The sequence below is a fragment of the Echinococcus granulosus genome, assembly GCF_000524195.1.
Source record: "Echinococcus granulosus chromosome Unknown EG_S00047, whole genome shotgun sequence".
Taxonomy (NCBI): domain Eukaryota; kingdom Metazoa; phylum Platyhelminthes; class Cestoda; order Cyclophyllidea; family Taeniidae; genus Echinococcus; species Echinococcus granulosus.
In genome coordinates, this window is record NW_020170427.1 from 342,330 (window position 1) to 362,537 (window position 20,208).

At 42.1% G+C, this 20,208-nt stretch overlaps 3 protein-coding genes across 3 annotated transcripts; 1 reads left to right on the forward strand and 2 right to left on the reverse strand. All coding sequences in view use genetic code 11, as the record gives it.

The window, feature by feature from the left end:
- Positions 1 to 784: 784 nt before the first annotated feature.
- On the forward strand, positions 785 to 10,959 carry EGR_05873 (hypothetical protein; the record flags this gene model as incomplete). The annotated part of the gene is made up of 13 exons (XM_024495122.1): positions 785 to 1,072; positions 1,097 to 1,198; positions 1,234 to 1,339; positions 1,414 to 1,748; positions 5,307 to 5,432; positions 5,894 to 6,051; positions 8,005 to 8,093; positions 8,224 to 8,354; positions 8,488 to 8,577; positions 9,127 to 9,180; positions 9,325 to 9,434; positions 10,226 to 10,403; positions 10,810 to 10,959. The coding sequence occupies 13 exons, from the start codon at positions 785 to 787 to the stop codon at positions 10,957 to 10,959; spliced, it is 1,917 nt and encodes a 638-aa protein (XP_024350468.1).
- A 1,002-nt stretch (positions 10,960 to 11,961) lies between these two features.
- On the reverse strand, positions 11,962 to 16,566 carry EGR_05874 (PAB-dependent poly(A)-specific ribonuclease subunit; the record flags this gene model as incomplete). Its single annotated transcript, XM_024495123.1, has 12 exons — positions 11,962 to 12,028; positions 12,083 to 12,303; positions 12,381 to 12,531; positions 12,622 to 12,686; positions 12,763 to 12,951; positions 13,742 to 13,810; positions 13,891 to 13,966; positions 14,034 to 14,184; positions 14,292 to 14,372; positions 14,453 to 14,722; positions 15,892 to 16,240; positions 16,390 to 16,566. The coding sequence occupies 12 exons, from the start codon at positions 16,564 to 16,566 to the stop codon at positions 11,962 to 11,964; spliced, it is 1,866 nt and encodes a 621-aa protein (XP_024350469.1).
- A 1,921-nt stretch (positions 16,567 to 18,487) lies between these two features.
- On the reverse strand, positions 18,488 to 19,893 carry EGR_05875 (Tubulin beta chain; the record flags this gene model as incomplete). Its single annotated transcript, XM_024495124.1, has 3 exons — positions 18,488 to 19,300; positions 19,335 to 19,799; positions 19,837 to 19,893. 3 exons carry the CDS (start codon positions 19,891 to 19,893, stop codon positions 18,488 to 18,490), a joined length of 1,335 nt encoding a protein of 444 aa, XP_024350470.1.
- Between the last annotated feature and the right edge of the window lie 315 nt (positions 19,894 to 20,208).

Consider the following 20,208-nt stretch of genomic DNA (forward strand, 5'->3'; position numbering starts at 1 on the left):
CTAGCCTAAACACACGGCACTACCACCCGAGTATTTTAGCCTTGCCAAACAACTCAAAAGCCGCGTACGCGTAATCTTCGCAGCATTATCATGGGAATGGTACACAAAACTAACTGAACAGCTAAGTTAAGTAACTGAGTAAAGGAGCAGCCATTTTTAGTGGAGGACGTAACTTACGATTCAAAATTGAACAAGGCTAGAACTTTGTATCCTTGCGTTTCTGACAGATAGGCATGCTAACAAAAGATAGTTCATACTTAAAAAGGATATGGTTATTTTAAGCATTGCTATGCAGAGTTAAATGTGAAAATCGAGTTGTGAACAGATTTATTGAATTCTAACTATAGGCAATCCAGTGTTAATCTGCAAGTTTGCATATCACCCTATAACAATACCATTTAAGAGGAAATCTAGGATTCCGGTAGGATGTTTCCTGAAGGCAATGGTATGGCCTTGAAACCAATTCCCTTGCTTATTGGCTGACCTTATGCCTATTTAATCTTTGGGCCTGTTGTTTAATTCTCTTTATTTCTGCTGATCGTAACCTCGTCTTCTATGATTACTTCTTGATTGCTAACTTTGACTGGCATTTTCCCGATGATTTCATGACTACTTTTTTTGTTCCGCATAAAACTGTTTCTTTAGATGCTTAAGCGATTAATAGTTCAAAATTTTCGTATAGGGCTCAAATTGTCACTAGAACTCAACCCACTTTTTTGAACTTGACTTTTTGTACCTTATTCAGTCTAATCTGACTTCAATGATTTGTTGTAGCCATCACAGAATGGATGGGTCGATAATTCCCTTGGATCGTCTTTCGCAATGGATTTATGCTGTCTGTGTTGTTAATTTCGACGTGGATCTTGGACAGACACTGGAATATGTTTATCCGCAACATATTCAACTAACCGAGGCCGAACGTATTTCCATCAGCTATCTGGCATTTCCTGACTCACATTCCTCATGCGAAGCGAATAGTCAGCACCACTTTCGTTTTAAGTGCACCTCCATCGGTCGCTTACTGTTAAAAAACTTCTCTTTGCTTTACAAGAGCTATTGTTCCGCATTTTTGGTAGGTATTTTGTTCATTAGTTAGGTCGGAATTATCCTGTTTAAGCCTATGTTTGACGTCTGTTTTGGTTACGCTTTCTTCAAACAAGAAAAAGACTTCACCCAGAAGCGACATTATTCCCAAAAAGTAGGTGTGTTCGCTTCTTTAATCTAGTACTTTAGTCCATTGTGATCCTATCTCCGCTGCCATTTGATGTCTTCTTCTACGAAATTGCCAAAATCGTCGCAAATGCCTATTTTTCCCATGGTACAGAGGGTATTGAGAAATGTGTGTATCTTATTAAATCTGTCGCCGCTTTTATGGTAAATATTACATCTGCTAACGTTTCCATTAAAATATAGCCTGTAGGGAGATCGATTCCTGGCCTGCTCCAAAAACCAACGAGCAACTCACCCTTCCACTTCTTGGCACCACGTATTCTCTTCGAATATCTAGTGCTGCCGGAACGGCCATACCCGCATCTGAGTCTCCAGTTTGTGGCGAGTCATCCTCCAATAAAGAGGACAAACAGGATTCTGGATCGCTCTCCAGCTTTTCTTCCTCCTTTTCTCTCTCCTTGTTGGCTGAAGCGATACTTGATTGCGTTGACCAGACCATTTCCAACAAGTCTTCTACCGGAATACTGGACATTCACTCATCTTCCAGGAATTCAAATTCGTTGTGTGACCTTGTTTGGGTAAGTTTACTTGTACATAATCTATTGTATCTTCTAATCTCTCTGTGCCCATAATGAGTTCATGAATACATTCAACGCTGTAATCATCTGACGCAAGTTTTGATGTCAGTATGCTCACATTTGGAAGATTGGGCGTGTGTCTGACTGTTTGGCAAGGAACTAATCGCATTTATAGGATGTCGTCTTTATTACATAGCCTATCACACACATGGGCTCTCTTGTCCTATTTCATATGCACCGCATAAGTATTTAAGTTGTGTTCTTGTTTCGATGTCCCTAATGGTTTTCAAGTTATGTCTCTTAAATCAGAGAGTTTACTTAAACTGAAGTTACTCCACCTTTAATATTTATCTAGCAAACTAGAATCAGATGGAACAATGTTCTTTTCCGTGAGTCATAGCCTAGGCCTGATGCAGCCTAGATATCCCCAGATATATTCGTTCGCCAAATAAGGTAGTCATTCATTAACTCGCCTATTTCTGAGGTCTCTTCCATCTGTGGCCATATGACCTGACTTTTCTCCTCATAGCTATTCCTTTTTTTCAAGCTTTCAGTAGAAAGTGTGAATCGGTCTTTTCCAAGATGTCTTAAGCCATCATTTCATTATGCAGCATTGCAGTCTTTTGAGAATTAACTCCCAAAAGATTTTCACTGTTTGTCCCGTTTTTAATCAGTATGCGTTTTCACTTGACTTAACTACTGCCATCAATCGTGTCGCAATTAGAATTCACGGAGATTTTCGTGGGTGGGTGCGCAGATGCTCTGTGTCTAAGGCGGTCCATGTGATTTGCGACCACCTGGAAGTGATTTGTTCCTTTATAGTGAATTCATTAGAGCCTTACAAAACGGATAGTTTCCTTTGCTGAGTTAGGGGGGAGGGGTGTGGCTACAGTGCCTCAATCTTCTCAAACCCTTTTCTTCACTTTTACCACAGTGTGTTGTACTTTTACAATACCTTTGTTGCATGGTCAAAACTAGGACTAATGTACAGCCACAGACGAAAAGGCCAGTTCGTATTTCCACCCACTCTTAACTGCTCCTCCGTTAAAGGACTTCGGAGTATATCCATTCTCCAAGTGTTTCAACTCCTTCATTGGATCGGTTTCTATGCCTCTTGAGTTAGACACAGCTCCTAATTGTTGCAGTGTATTTTATTGGTGCTTTATTGTTTAACAAGGATGTAAAAAGTAGGAAACTGGATGCTCTTTCTATTTAAAGATAAAATTGACCCAGAGGGGGTCATAAACCCATTCTGATTAGAGGCAGCAACATACTATGAACTAATAGAAGTTCATCCTACCATCACAGAACTCACTGAAGTATGAACTTCAAATTTTTGGTCAGATGTAGATATTTTCGGTACAGCCTTTTAAAGCTCTGCGGCATGGTAAGCGTATACGTAGGCGTACTCATGAGCACGTGAGTTCACTTGCTCAGGATCACGTCTGTTGGATGGTTGGGCTCATCGGGAGTGCGACAGAAGTTTCTCTTCTCATGGTTCGCCTCATCTTATTTTGCTTTGAAAAGGTTCTACGAAAGTTGGCATATTTAAGAACGTTTTGCCGTCGAGAATGCATATGGAGCCATTTCACTTCAGTGTCATGGAAAAACTCCCTATTGTTGTTCCTCCCTCATCTGCATCAATTTCTGGCTTAACTGCGTTTCAGGTTTACTCCAAAGTAGTCTCGTATTTGTGATTTCACAGTGGAAGTCACTTCCACAGACAACGCAATTAAGGTGTTAAATTCGCGATAATGAATGGCTTTCTTTGTTTAGGTTAAAGTTCAACCACCCAGTCGATTAGGGTTTGAACAAGAAATGATTAACTTGCAGTTTATTCAAACATCTGTGCCAACATTGACTTGTGTTTTGCGAAAACATTCGTCACCTCCCTTTGTCTTGACTCCTGCCTAGCATTGCTTAATTTTTGTGACATCGAGTAGTTTTGCGTCATATGAATGTCATGTCAAGTAAGGGGCTTTTCTTAAAGTTCAACGTTGATACGCACCCTACTCAGACAGGTTGATATTTTGTAAACAAATGGATTTGAAATGCAATGTTTTTATTGACAAGCACAATCGTCACCCTTTTTCTAACTTAAACACTATCTTCTTTATCCTGTCCCCTCTAAATACTTGAGGTGTAATGAAAAAAGTTCCTATTTAGACACCATTAGCACTTGCAAAATCTCTTGAAGTTGAAGTTGCGCTGCCCATCACGAACGAATTTATACCAAAGACCGCACTATTTGCAATCCATGTATATACTCTGCTCATTAAAAAGGTCAAATGAGGTGTGCATATCACCATTGTTCAGTTCACTTTATTTTTTTGTAAGATCTTACTTCTGGTAAGAGTTATGTGGTTTTCGCTTGTGGGAGTTCAGGTCGAATTTCCAATTAAGCAAAAGTTATAGTCATCTTTCTTTGAAAATTCCTAGAATTCTCATCGATATTACTGTTAATTGCCTCACTTTAACTTGTTTTTTAGCTTGGCGAAACGCATTTATCGCCGTATCTGGTGTAATCAACCCATGCTAGCATGAATAGCCTATTTTGTTAGCGTTTCAGAGGCCTCATTTTTCCCCAACATCCCCAATGATTCAAGTCACTAAAAGTACGCTTTGGTGGTTCAGTTCACCCACCTTCACACCTTCTTTCATCAAGCCTAATTCTCCTTTCAAAGCGCTGATTTTTTGGCAAAAGGTAGGAATTTCTATTCGTCTTTTGCGTTTCAGTGGTCGTTTGCTCATTTTCTTCCTCTGATAATCATCTCCACCAACTGTTGTTAGAGTGAATCGAGCATCCAAAGGTGTTGTCTTCAATTGACTACCCACATCTTGCGTATATGGAATAGATAAGGCAGGGTTCGCCCCTTAAAACCATGATTCCGATGTGTATTGTTAATGGTGGTTGCTAATGTTGACTTTTATGTCTCCAATCTAACCAACTGCTTTTTTGGTTTAGGTTTGGGGTTACCTAAAGCCCAGGCTTATTTGAAATGCAGATAACACCTTTTTAAACCTCCCATTCGTGTAAACCATTGCACGAGAACTCCAACGAAATCAAGCTGGATACTTTTCAAGAAGCAGTAGTAGACGTTAAGTAATCCATTTTTATTAGCCTTTCTGCTTGTAACGCCAACTGCTAATTACGTCAGAGACTAGCTCATAAAGTAGTTGTTTTTTGGTGCTCCGAACGGCAACTCTATGGTAAAAAGGCGCCGAAAATGGCTGACTATAATTACATCAATCATATCAGTATGAACAAACAAGTGCCCAATTGTGAATGCAAGGTAATTAGGTGACAGGTTGTCTGGTTTTTTGACAAACAAGAAAACCGTATTCGCCTTGGCAGAACTGTATTTTGAGGTCGTTTAGTATTAACTTCTATGCTTACACTTTGTAACTGTCGGTAGTTCGTTTTCACTTTGTAAGTAGACGATAAACCAGAATTATTCCGTAGAGATGAGTGTCTTAGCTTTGCCTCATTAAACCTGCTCATATCCAGGTCAAGAAGTTCCTTAATCGGATAGTTTACGATCTTACAATTGATTTCAGGATGGGGAGTCGCTAATAAAGATGCAGGATGTTGAATTAAGCCTCGATTCTCGTCACTACGTTCAAGCTTTTGCTCCGGTTCTGGCTCATCTTCAGCGTCTCTGGGAGCTGGTCATAACGGCTCAGGTAAGTTCTCTGCTCAAAAGCAATCCTGACTCAATTTCTTCCCATGCGAACGGATAATTTCATAAGGCGGTTTTGTTTCAGAAAGGTAGGTTGGTTGGACATTGGGTCGAGGCATCATTTTTGTTTTTGAAAACACGATCTTCAATGAAGCAATCGCCTCTGTAACTTCATACATGAATAACCTCACTGTGATGTTACGATTCGGTATAAAAGTGTCAATTAAGTGACCTGAATCATCAAATGATGTGCTGTAGTCCCTGGTTTGCTTTGAGAGCTACGTTCAATGCTTCAGGATGTTGTGTTTTTGTATTGAATGTCGAACCCTGAAGCAAACCTGTTGCTTTTGAAGTCGTAAATAAGATGCAGTGGTACAGCGACACTAGAGGCTAGACACATAGTGAACACTGTCAAAGCCTTGCTGCTACATTTGATTAAATTGACGTTCCTTTGTTCTCCCACAGCCCCTCCTTGTCATGGCACCCAATCCGAATCAGGCAAGTCAGACTGTGCAGGCCCTCGTCTCCTGCATAGCACCATTTGCCTTCTCCGCCGACTACCGACCTTTTTTTACGATCTACGACACCGAGTTTAAGGAAGTCTCTCGCGGTTGCACCTCGAGGTAATTTATTACCAGATGTTTGACCTAGCTAGGCTTATCTATTTGTTTATCTCGAAAGGGGCTACCTGGAGAGGTTATGTAAATACCGATGCTTTTTTACTGAAGATAGCTTGGGTATCTTTATTTAGGACTATTTTAAGAGGTAGCAACCAGTCAATCATTTCCAGTTGTTTATTTATACGTTCTTCTCCTTACTGCATTGGTCCTGGTAGTGTCTGAATAGCTGTTTTCTTCCGCCTCTACCGCACTCTTTTAACCGCATCAAATGCATTAAGATCTAACGTCTTGTTGCGCTGGCTTAGGTTTAAAAGACGGTACCAAAGTCATGGTTTTTTAGCTTCGAACAAGGTGATATTTTGCCAGAAATCACGCGCATACTGCTCAGGTTACAAAACACCCAAAAACCCACCTTTCAATAGGAAAACTGGGAGTAGTCAACCCCTTCTTACTCTACTCATTTGTCAACCGAAGTTTCGTCAGTCAATCTAACTTATTTATTTGAGCAATGGTTTTTTTCATCCTGGATTATTCGTATGCCGTATCTTGTGTGTATCATTTTTCCGCCATCTATTCAGAAAGATAGTTAAGCGGCTTGTTCGCCTAAAGTACTGGTGTACTTTTGCATTTTACGGTTGACATCAAATACTCTGGTTTGTGTCCAGCCACGAAATTGGTATCCTAATCAAATTTATCACAAGTATACGAACGCCTTTATGAGTGGGAGCTGCATTTACTGTAGCCTTAATTTAAAGAGAATGGTTGTACAACGTCCCGAGACTTCCCTGAAAACGAAAGAAGAAATAATACTTGGACAGAATATATAGTATTGACATGCAGAAGGAATTGGGGCTGTTGGCATGGCCCAGAGGCTAGCCCACTCGGCGAAGGTACAATGGCGAGAGCTAAACAAACAATCAACGTAGTACATAGCCTTTCTCTTATTTTTGAGCGTCTCTCCCAGCGCTCCGCTTGACCAACCTCCCGCGTCAGCCGTCAAAACGTAATCGGTGCTGTACAAAAAACACCCACGAACCAACCGTGTCAGTAATCGAATTGACGTGCAACGGAGAAGATACTTGACTGCAACGTCACTGATCCCTCTTGCAAATTCCATTGAGTTTGGAGTTTCGTCCTGTGTGTCACTGTGTGTGCTAGCCATCTCGCGTATCTATAACTAGTCGTGGGAACATTGGTCTAAAGGTAGGGTTAAATAACAAAGGACGTGACACAACATAGTCCCGTGGAATCAGGGTATCGCTTCTCTTCCTCCTTGCCACGTTTTTGCCGTCTCATTGCGGCCCAGCCACCTATTTATCTGTGTTCTGTACAGCTTCCAGGGAGGTGGAGGAGGCATTAGAAGTTTATATATTTGATATCTTCATGTGAAAAGGGTAGACAGCGCTATAACGAGCTTCTCCGGATGGTTTGTGGCTAGTATCGTTTCGGCTGTTAATAGCTTCCCTGCTGACCATGGGACGGGGGTTGACGTCATTTTAGCCCTTCTGTTAGGGGTCATCACAGATTCTCCTATCCACAGCATATGCACTTCTTCTGTCCCGCTAAGTTTTATCACACACCAGTATAAATTATGGTAGATGTCCCTTGAGATCGGGTTTGCTTTGCGCTGCTACCAATGTAGCGCCCTGAGACTTCCCTGAAGACGAAAGAAGGCCTAACATATATAATATCGCCGACATACAGAAGAGAACAGGGCTATCAGCATGACCCGAAGGCTAGCCCATCCGGCGAAGGTAAAATAGCGAAGCCCCTTAATGGTATGTTACCAAAACCGAGAATTAAAAAAGCAGCCAATGTAGTACGATTTGACAGAATTTTTGAGTACTCGGTTTTACATCCCAGTTATCCACTTTGTACATATCTCAACTCGAACAAAATAGTGCTACCCAGCAGTGTGTTGGCTGCGTGTTTAGAAGTCCTTTCCTTCTCCCCTAGTCCAATAAAGATTCTGGGAGTAACCAATCCCTTCTTCTCCAAGGCTCTTCATCATTGGCCAAACGTAATCCGTCTGGGGGAAGTTAAAAGTAAGCCTACCTATAATCTTGTCAGTAGGTGGCGTGATACTTCCATCTAGTTGCTATCATTTTTGCCTAACATGCTTGCTTTTTTTCAGACAATCATTCATAATCTTAGAAATTACTTTCTCCCCTACAGATATTGACAAGAGGAAAAAAATGCATCAGCACTCGTCCAAGACACTGCTTGAAGACATGAAATCCGGACTGTATTCACGTTACAAACCCTTCTTAAAGCGAGATGCCGGATTTTTTAAGCGTCTCAAAAAGGTGAACCTTCAAATTTTAATTACAAGTTCAGTATAAAACTGTTATTTGTCTACTGGACAACCCTACATCTTAATACTTGTTTGTTCCCAACGTTAATGCTGTGTAGTTTGATGTGGTGTCACTGAATCCTTAGGCCCTTACTGATGGAACCCCGGACGAGTGCATTTCCCGTGCCATCCACCGGTTCTTCCAAGAACTGACCATGAGCTTCCTTATACCTCTGGTACGTGCACTTTTGTACGCAAGTGTCGTGCATTCCTACAAACACAAGCCATGGAACATTGGGACTTCACCAAGTATGGCGATGAAAAATAGTTTTTTTGACCGTAATGATGGTTTGTGATTTATGGAGTAAATAAACGTCAAATCAACTCGTTCGAATTGATGTTCAGGCAAGTTGTTACATTTTTATGTTCCGTGTGGATTGGTAATCTTCGGTTTTCATGATCGTTCATTTGGACAGTTGAAGATGCGATCATTCGCAAATTCTCTTACCAGAAACGCATTTTATTGTTCCCACCTTGTGACCATTTTAAAGGGGTGGCGGTTGCAACACCAAGGAACGAAAAAGTAGGACAATGGGTGTTCTTTTGAAACTGCTCAATACTGTCGTTCCCACTCATTTTGGAGTTGAATGGAACTTTAGTTATTGTAGCTTCGCTAAGGTGTGAATAAATTCTACCGATTTGCGATTTTGCTATCACAGTATCTCAGGAGAAATTGCTAATCAAAAGCGGACTAGGTTTGCTTGTTTCCTCCTTTAAAATTTCAGGAGCACTATCTGTCAAGCCTTATGCCCCTTCATCGTGACATCTCTCCCTATCGTGTGAGTCATCTGTCATGATCCTTTTAGATTTAGAAATAGTTGATTCTAGTCGATCTTTTCCCAAGCCGATTTTCTACTTTTCGTCCATTCTATCTCTCACACCTCACTTATGCATTTCTACGTGATTTGTGCATTTCACTTCAGTGTGTGCCCGAGCTAAACCGTTTCAACATGAACGATTTCTTCCGCACTCTGGAGACAGCAGGTCCTCGGCTCACTTGTGATGTCAAGGGTGACTGGGTCGGTCTTTACAAGTGAGTCAGCCAGTTGCGCAACTTTTCTGCGCATTTGGTGCGATCTGCCAAACCACGTACCTAGGCTATCGATGGCACACTTTCGCCATCCTGAAAGCAGGGAAATAGCCAAGTGACCTACGGTCTAACGAATACAGTTTTCTAGTGCGCTTAGCGTACCTTACACATCAACAGCCAAGTACGCGTCTAATCGGTGGCAGTAGACAGGCGTCCTAACTGGTCGACAGGCTTCCATCAAGCCCTAATGACTAGCTTAAGTCAGGCCATTAAGCAGACATCATCAGTTTCTTCGATACTTCAGCTAATTGCTGTGGTTGACAGTTCTCGTAGGTTAGGTTGTAACGATGTGGTTCACCTTCTTAGGTACTGTCTTTCTACTCCCTTAGTATTAATTAAATGGCCCAGTATTTTTGGAGGTTGTTTTGCCAGGCCCCGCCGGTGTAATTTAAGGTGTATCTAGTGATTGCCATCATGACTTTTAGCTTATCGCTAGATACTTAACGTTAGGCCATAACTTAAGGTTGAAATCGCAAAATGCTCTTGGTTTTGCTCACGCCGATTACACGAATCTTGATCGCATCTACAGTTGCAGAGAAGATAAGTAAAAGAGCAGTTACGGACTAGATATGTTTCAACGTAGGAGATGTCATTTCGTAAATGCAATAAAGTTCGACGCCTCTGGCATCCATGCCATGCTCAAGAAAATATTTGGACACATCCTTTAACTTTTCATACTCATATAAAGTCGACCAATAGAATATTCCAATTTTTATCTGTTATCCTCCGCAAAGGCTATTCTTCTCCGGTCCTCACTTCATCCATTGGCTGAGCCATCGAGAGGGGGAGATTATGGAGAAGTTGCATTCCCTCCACTTGGACGCAATTCTAAGGGCCAATTTTGACCTCTGGATCGAGAAACGCTCAGAAGTGGAAATCGTTGACATGATAATTCGGTTAAATCAGCTCGCAGTGAGTCGGATTCTCCTAAGCTAATCTTGTGTTAATAGATCTTTCACAACTAGGCTTATTACTGAACTTCTGCCTTTTATGGTTTCTACGGTGCTTTAGCAAATTCACTCACTCTGTTATCCGATTTATCTTCAACAAGAATTGGCACCAACTCTTAGATTTTTTTATTTATCTACCGTTTCGGTATAAATGTCATGGATGAGACATTTACACGAGGGAGTGACATCGGTTCGTTCGACTAGTGTTTGGCGCTGGATTAAATGTCAAGGCAGTTTGTAGTCTATGCATATCTAGTTTCAATCAGTTACAGCCACTTATTCCTGGTAGATTTTAGTATCATGTAAATACACAAATGCAAAATAACCAAATCATTATAAGTAACCCTCCCACTACCTCTGTGATACAGGCAAGATATGGGCATATGGTCTGCAAAGTTGAGGGCATTCGCCGACAAATCGCGGTCCTGCTTGATGCCCTGCCAGAAGACCTGCGTCAAGTGGTTGGTCGCAGTAGTACAGGAACTGGAGCACCCATCAGTGTGAATGGACGGGGCTAGGTTCCTCCACCTCTCTCTGTAAATATGCACATACCTCATTAATTCTGTCGCATGATTTGTACTTCCGCACGGGACGTCATCATTGTTTTTTCTCTGAAAATCCACATGAATGACGAATTCTCTGTCTGTATGTTATAAAAAAGGCCACGAAGATGAACGCCAAATCGTGCGCGCAGTAATTGCTCCCAATTGTCTAGTTTGGGCTCATTCGAAACTGGCTCCTCAAAGCAAAAACGGTTCAGCTACTGACTAACTTGATAGTAGTATGCGCGTGCCAGATGGATGAGCTGTGGTTCTGAAAAGAACACAAAATGCAAAAGCTTCATTGTCAGGTATCGTGCCAAAAGGGGCTTATTTGATAAATTTGATTTCATGGATGTATTTTAGCTGGTTTTAATTACTATCTGAGACTTACAACGATAGGTTTAAACACTTTAACCCAGGCCGACCGCAGTAGCTCATATGACACCGATTACCAGTAACTTTTTGATCAATTTTACTCTAAAATCAAGCGCATCCTACTTCTTTTTGATCATTTTAAACCCAACTAGCCTCTTTTTCGATACGAATTGGCGCCACCGAGCTGAGACCAAGGAGCCACGATAATGCCGATGCACATAGTGAACGTGTTAAAAGGCCACCAGAAACGTCTCGGATAGCTCAATGTCGCAAACTCCTTGCTACCTTGCAGAAGACATTACAAGGTGAAACAATAGATTCATTCATAATATTTACTAAAAAGAAAATACACAATAGCTTACATCAGTGTAAAAGGAGGAGAGCAGGACATGCATAAACACGCACACATTCAGTCTCGTTATATCTCAAATCCAGAAAAAGGGTGAGGGTGGAGAGCGAGGACTATGGATTGGAGATTGGGGCCTGAGATGGGAGATTGCACCAATACAGCGGGAAAGGCGATCGACACTGTTGCCGTGGCTTTTCCACGAGGAAACGAGGAGGAGTGACGAGTCAATCATGGACACCCCGTGGTATGGAGGCTTATGATGACATGAGCACAGTGACAGCTAAGTGAGTAAATGCCTCGTGCACAGAGCCCAATTTGAGACTGAGAAAACATAAAGAACATGCATTACACACCAGGAGTGGCAGCGGCGACTACGACACCTCGGAAGTGGCGTCATCCCTTAGCCGTTTCTGCTGTTGATGTTCACGTTGGAGATCTTGGGCCATCTGCTGTTCAAACACGCTTCTTCGACAGTCTTCAACCAGATGGCTGAAGCTCTTGTCCAACCAATCACGAATTTCAGCGTAAGTCACGATTATGGCCTTCTCGCCCTTTCGGCTGACTAGACAAACATTCTCTCCTGATCCAGCTTCAACCTGAAAGAAAAGTGACAGGGCAATGCGAGGTGGTGCCCAAGTGGGGTAAAAGGGAGCGCGAGCTTGTGAAAGATAACCTTATTGAGGGCAGAGACAATGTGCGCGAGGTCTAAATACGGCGCCCCATTGTGGTCGACTTGATGGAACACATAATCGCGAAACAGTTTCAGCATGTACCGGTCGTCGGTCTCTGACCACTCTGGTTCATGATGTTTAGAAGCTCTTGTACTAGGCAAGGAAGCAAAATAACGCTCACTAGTAAGAAGTGATGTTCATCTGAATGAGAATAGTCAGGCTATCGTAGTGTTTACAACTCACTCCTGTCGCTCAATCACAGAATTCAGTTTACAGACTAAGCGGAAAAGCCGGCCGTTTGAAACTTCCTAAGGCAGAAAAATGGGATGAATGTACAACAACCTCATTTTAAGGGAGAGAAATGGGAAAAAAAGTTAAAATAACATTTAAGGCATGTAGCTCCAAACGCCTTGCGAGGGTGTCAGCTGCATCCAGGTTATCGTAGACATGATCAGCTGTTGCCAGCACCAGGGCATCCACGGTGTTCACAGAACCCGATAAAAGGTCGCGAATGAGATTTCGTAGCTCTTGGCTAACGGCACGATCTAGCAGGGGCAGGTACTCCGTGGGTTTCTGAAAAGGATAAAAAGACATCTCATGGGACTCTTCGGCCTACCACAATTCAGCCCACGTGACGGCTTTGTCCATGCCATAACTCTTTCAGTTACTTCTGGAAGAGATCACTCGGAGAGCGCATTGGTAACAGCATCATAGGATAGGACGGAAGTCTATCCCCTTGTGAAGATTATTGTACCTTCTACTGATGCCTCAGAGGTTCGTATCTGTACGCATTGTTTAGGCATCAGCTTCAGATGTTTAAGTTTGTCGAAACTCACAAAATGATTATTTAAATCGCGTTGATTTATTTCAAGTTTTACATCATGGATATTTTACAAAGGTTTGGTACAATTCCACGAGAAGAAGCTATACAGTGACCCGGAGAGAAGGTTGAGGAGCATCAAAATGAAAAAGGAACCAGGAAAATAGTTACTTGTTCGGCCCTTGCATTCGAAATGCTTAGCTAGTGCTTTTTTTGGCCTTTGCAGAATAAAAATCACAGAGAATCCCGGGAGACTATGCAGAAGGGCGGTACTTGTTTTAATCATAGATAATATCTCGCAGGCTCTGTTCATGTCGCCTACGCTACTGGTCCTCCAGTCCTTCTGTTTGTTTAGCACAAAGTTCAGTTCAAAGGTAACTCAACCGCCATACCTGGGATGGAGTACATACCCCACTAATGCGTAAATACCACATTTCTATCAAACCCCTCATTCAAAGCACGTGAAAAGCCCAACACCATGATTACCACTACAAACATTCCTGACATCTTTTAGCTTAATAGAAAGGGGAAGGGTAGAATTACCTCGAAAGCTAGACCTGTGCCCACTATGGCTCCAAGCATGAGTTTGCCCAACGCAATAAAATCTTTCACCTATAAATAAAAATATTCCTGACAGTGAAAGTCCTCTTCTTCCCGGAAGTAAAGATACCAGCTTAAGGCAGTGAACTCACCTTGCTTTCTGTCGTTTGACTATTCAATGACGGGTGATTTACGACATCTTTCAAACCAAAGCAATTTACGAACAGCCTACAGGAATTATGTGGAAACAAAACGCAATAGCAAGGATTTTGTTGAAGAGAAGAGATCGAATTACCTTGTCCCATCCTGAATTAGGATTTTGCTAGGGTCAAGAACATCGACACTTCGATGTAAAGTTTTGTGCGCGAAACGAATAGACTGGGTTAGTTGCACCAGCAACAACCAAGCGGTTCGCTCTTGCAACATGTCGGTGTAGATTACTCGCTCTAAAACAGAAGAGGTATCACTGTGGGGAATTCCAGTAGCACACAAAGTGATACTTAAGTCACATAAATTCCAGCTATTCAAAGTGATTTTGTGGAGCAAAGCTTACCGGAGGACTTCGTCTGCTCCATCATAAAGATAGCCCCAAGAGTGCGAGCACAGGGAAGGAACTCGTAGGTGAAAAGTACGGCTGAAAAGAATAAAAAATAACACGCACATTGGGACTGCAAGTAAGACCAGCGATTACAATGTGGAGGATGAAAATCCCACAATTGTCCCTAAAGTCTTGAACAGGAACGACATCTAGTAGTCGAAGCACAGAAGAGTCCTTAGCCCCGCCCAACTCGTTGGCCAAGAAACAGGCGTCCTTTGAGATCGTCTTCGACGGCTCAAGAATGACTCGACGCAGGACTACGTGACTACAGAGACGCGGACACCAGGCCCTGAAGCACTGCGTTGGAAGCCCCAGAGATCGTGAGGGAAGCGGGGTGTTTTCCATCGGTGACACGGATGTGTAAGGACCTAGCTGTTGCGGGAATTCTTAAAAAAGGAAAATATCCTTAGCAAAACAGGAAAACTAAGATGGCATCAATGACCTACACAATACTAAACTGCGACGGAATCTGTCCTCTTAGGGACATGAACAATTTTGAGAACTTGCATAAGCTTGAAATAATCTGCAACGTGAGAAGAATTATCTCAAGCATTATGTAATAGCTTGGATAGGTAGTACTCGCGCCTTATAGTCGCAAAACACAAAGTACCACCATGAAAATTATTCCGATTGTTGAGGTACGAAGTTTCTTAATGCGTTCGCTACCAGCGTCACATATTTTACACCCCGATTTTCGTACTTTTGACGGTACATCATACACACGTACTACATTTAAAGGATGTGTTAAAGCAGAAAGGAATAATAAAATATGACATTTGATGGTGGATTTTCCTGAGGTAATCTTAAGGCCAACATACTATTCGACTACTTCCTGATATTACATGTGAAAGAGCTGTGCCGACGAAATCTAAATGATCGAATAAACCGTTCAGTGAGAGGATAAGGTGGCGTCAACACTGGAGGTTTTGAAAATAATAATAATAATAACCAAGACAAAAAAGAAGTAGCTGTTATTACAGGAAGAAGATGGTATCAAAAAAATAGTAAGGCTATGCAAAGATCCAACCTATGGTGTCGCCAGTAATGATAGTAGTCGGTAAAGGGGCAAGGAAAGTCACTTACTGGTATTTGCTGTTGCAGGAAAGAGACACATTCGTATTTTGCTTTTGAGAGACTAAAATAAAAAACCTGCTTCAAGTGAATTAATTCCGACAACACCCGATTAAACTCTCTTGAGATGGAATTTGTGTAAACATTATTTCATCTCTTACTGCCCAACACTTGTTATCAAAATAATCGAGGCGAAAGGAAAAAAAGATAGCACTATTTAGAAGCAATAAACGACTGGTTATTTTAGTAGATGGACCTTTTCATGGGAAATGAATTTGAGATAACAAGAGTGGGAAAAACAAATGGAATTAACGCATCGCCAAGTTTTCAGAAAGTCTACGTTCCTGGATGATATACATAGATTGCAGTCAAAGTTAAAGCTTCTTAAGCACAGCAAACGGGAGAACTATGAAAAAATGGCTGACTCAGATAAGCAAACGTATTACATGATGCAACGCCTGTTCCATGTATGTAACGGCGTTACTATCGGGCGAAGTGTTTCTCATGAGATGGAATCTTCCGGTTTTCAGATGCTCCGAGCCGTAGGCTGGAACAGGTGGGTACATCACCCATCGGGACGAATCCTCCGAGTGTGGCGGCGGTGGAGGGACAGTCGGGACCATGGGATTGTAAGCCCCACCGACGTCACACGAACCGGACAGCTGCAGTTTAGAGGGACGCGAAACCGGCATTTCATTAAAGCCAAGACCTTCACTGGCCAGAGGTAGTCGCTGATTGATGACAGGAGACTTCGGCTCGTCTACGGTACGCGAGGACGCAAATCGGCCGGACATAAACGGATCATTTAACTTGGGATCCATAGCCACAGGGGACTGTGAAAAGGATAGATGCAAAAAACCCCGTATTATAGAAACTTCAAAGTGCATGATTGTGTTTAGAAATCCTCAAATACAAAGCGGGCAGACCAAACCCAAATAAATTTGGAAGTGTGTAGCCATGCTGATTATACTAAAGGACTCACAACAGAAAGCTGGTTCATAATTTTGTTCCTGTCCATCCAATTGCTAATGTCGAAATTTTGCGACTGCTGATAGGATTGGCTCGTAGCAAAAGAACGTGGATAACGAACACCTCCGATTCTTTGCGTAGGAACGGCGTTCTGGTAAGAAGGATTCAAGTAGGCATTTGCAAGGGACATAGAAAGTGACGCCAGTTCTGGACGTTCAGCATTCTAGAACGCAAACCATCTACATACTTAATAAAACTACGCTAGCACTTTGTGAACTGAAATTGAAACGTGTATGTGGAATCATAGGCGAAATATTCCCTTGTGGAAAGTAGCTTGCCATGATGCTTCAAGCTGTTAAAATATACCACTAATAATTTGTCAACTCTACTAACGGTAGTCGAAACTTCGTTGAACCAGCTGCGTATTTTACAAGCACAAAGAATCGACGCAACAACCTCAATTGAAGAGGGTTGGTCAATCAAAGAAGCATTCAAACAAACGAGTTATCTTTTGTATTGCCAATAGCATACATTTAAGTACCACGTCGACTAACGGCTTTGTTTGCCTTGTTTTTGCAGGTTTTAACTAACAACTTAAATTGTCTTTTTAACACAATGGGAAACCATTTGACTTAGTTTTATTTACTTCACCGACCTTCAAATTTGACGTATTGCAAGCGTATTATCAGGACTCTTAGCGGGTATTAGAAAGTGCAAAAGAGAAATTACTAAAATCCTTTTATTCCTTTTCAGGAGCTTGATTCTGTTTTAGGATAACCTGTATTACAAACATTTAAACAACTCTTTATGCATTTCAAGAGGTACTATTTCGTTGCGCTCCTACTGTCTCATTTACAATAGACGCAGAATGCAATTATGCCAAAATTGGTAATAGATAGCAAGAGTTTCTTACGTAGCCTCGTGGATTCACCCTGAAGAAGAACGTAGGTTTGATATTTGGGAAGAATATGCACTGTCGAGTTACAGAAAAGCCGAGGGATTACTAGTAGGACTCGATGTCCAAGCCGCCCAGAGGAAGTATAACGTCGGAGACACTAAGTGGCCTTTTACCAAAATTAAAAGCTAAACAGCCAACTACCGCATTGTATAGTCCTCTTCTCCTCTGATTGTCGTCCTCGGCCCTGGCCTTGGTCAACCTCCAGTGTCAGGCATCACAACGTAGCGGATGCGGTTACAATAACACTTATCAACTAGTCGCCGCAGTCATCGGATTTCCATGGGACTAAGAAGATAGCAGAAAGCAGCGTTATTGATCTCTCTTGGCAATACCACTGGATCTAGATTTCCGTTTTGTTTGGGAACTGCATTGGAGGAAGAGGACTGCGCTTGTCATCATTAGTAGTAAGAACACTGCCCCAAATACATGGTTTTTTAGTAAGACGAATTTTGAGCTCCATTCTTGGGGATAAATTGCTGCCTTTTCTATCCTTGCCGCTCATTCTTACTTCAGTCCTTCCCAGGCATATCTAAGTCCTACCCAGCTCCGTAACAAGCGACTTCCGATAGTGTCAACAGCGCCCCTACAGACCTCGAGACTGCTGGTTATCGAATTTAGGCATCATTTTTAAAGTAATTCTCCCACCCGTAGCATATACACTTCTTCCACCGCGCCAAGGTACATCACTTGGCAGTGGAAATTACAACTACTGTCCTTTCGGATAGGATTCACTTTCTGCTGCCAACGCTGTGGGATCTCCAGTCTTCCCGAAGTCGAATAATTATACATTTTCGGCGCACAGAGGGGCTCAGGTCTACTGCCATGACCCGGAGGTCAGGCCTACCGGTGAAGCTATAATGACGAAGACCTAACTAGCTAGTTACCAAAATAGAAAGTAAAACAAATCATTAATTCAATACAATGTATCCTCCCAGTTTCGGTAATGGAAAGTTTCCTGCATAGCACAATCGGAATCTCCTATCATACAATTCTATATAATAACTAGTAAAACGTAATGTAGTTATTCGATTGCTTTTATTGTGTTTATTCGTGAGAAATTGGCTGCTACAACCGATAAATACAAAAAAACCAGCAAAGGACGATAACAATAAAAATGATGGCATAAATAACTATAAATAACAGTGACTCATGCTCAGCCCTCTTCGCCTTCCTCCTCCTCGAATTCACCCTCGTCTTCAGCACAAGCGTCTTGATATTGCTGGTATTCGCTGACCAAATCATTCATATTTGATTCAGCTTCAGTGAATTCCATTTCGTCCATGCCCTCACCAGTATACCAGTGAAGAAACGCCTTTCGCCTAAACATGGCAGTGAATTGTTCACTAACACGCTTAAATAGCTCTTGAATCGCCGTGCTGTTACCGACAAACGTTGCCGCCATTTTTAATCCTCTAGGTGGAATGTCACAGACCGCGGTCTTAACATTGTTCGGAATCCATTCCACAAAGTAGCTTGAATTTTTGTTCTGAACATTAAGCATCTGTTCGTCGACTTCCTTCATCGACATTCGACCACGGAAGATAGCTGCGACCGTCAAGTAACGTCCATGTCTAGGATCACATGCTGCCATCATATTTTTTGCGTCAAACATTTGTTGTGTCAGCTCAGGTACGGTTAGGGCGCGGTATTGTTGACACCCTCGACTAGTTAGCGGAGCAAAACCAGGCATGAAGAAGTGAAGTCGTGGAAAAGGTACCATATTAACAGCAAGTTTTCGGAGATCGGCGTTCAGTTGACCTGGGAAGCGAAGACATGTGGTGACACCCGACATCGTTGCACTGACTAAATGGTTAAGGTCTCCGTAGGTAGGCGTCCCTAGTCTTAAAGTTCGGAAGCAAATATCATACAATGCTTCATTGTCAATGCAATAAGTTTCATCTGTGTTTTCGACCAGCTGATGCACAGAAAGTGTAGCATTATAAGGCTCAACAACTGTGTCCGAAACCTAGTATAAAAGAGCATAAAAGCCAATTGCAAACCTTTGGGGAGGGTACTACTGAAAAAGTGTTCATTATTCTGTCCGGGTATTCTTCTCGAACCTTAGATATTAGGAGTGTGCCCATGCCTGATCCTGTACCGCCACCTAGGGAGTGAGTCAGCTGGAATCCCTGTAGACAGTCGCACGACTCTGCTTCCTTTCGAACAACATCAAGAACTGCGTCAACTAACTCAGCACCTTCTGTGTAATGGCCCTTGGCCCAATTATTTCCGGCCCCACTCTGTCCAAAAACGAAGTTATCAGGTCGGAAAAGTTGTCCAAAGGGACCTGCTCTGACACTATCCATTGTTCCTGGTTCCAAATCTACTAGTACTGCTCTAGGCACATATTTCCCTCCGGTGGCTTCGTTATAGTATACGTTAATGCGTTCCAACTGAAGGTCAGAATCCCCGTGGTATGTCCCAGTAGGATCAATCCCATGCTCGTCAGAAATAACCTCCCAAAACTATAAGGGATATATTTTTCCAAATTAATTTTATTACCTTAGCGCCTATTTGATTGCCGCATTGACCAGCCTGTATATGAACGATTTCGCGCATACCAACTTGCGTTGAAACAAGTAGCAGCTTTTAAAATACCGCGTTCAAAACGGAAAATGCTACCTGCGTTAAAAGCATATTTCAGGACCGACCAATCAAAAGAGTGAGTGCACAGCAAAACAAATGCATGTAATGGCAAACATTGCAATAAAAGCAACCCCGATAATACTTCAATGTCTTAATACCCAGCCTATGCCTAAGTAAAATGCAAAACAATGATAGTGTATTTGCTTCTTAGTAGTCGCAAATACGTGGCGATATGGCAACCATTAAGAACAAAATATTTGATGCTCAGGTGATTAGTAATGTTGCAGT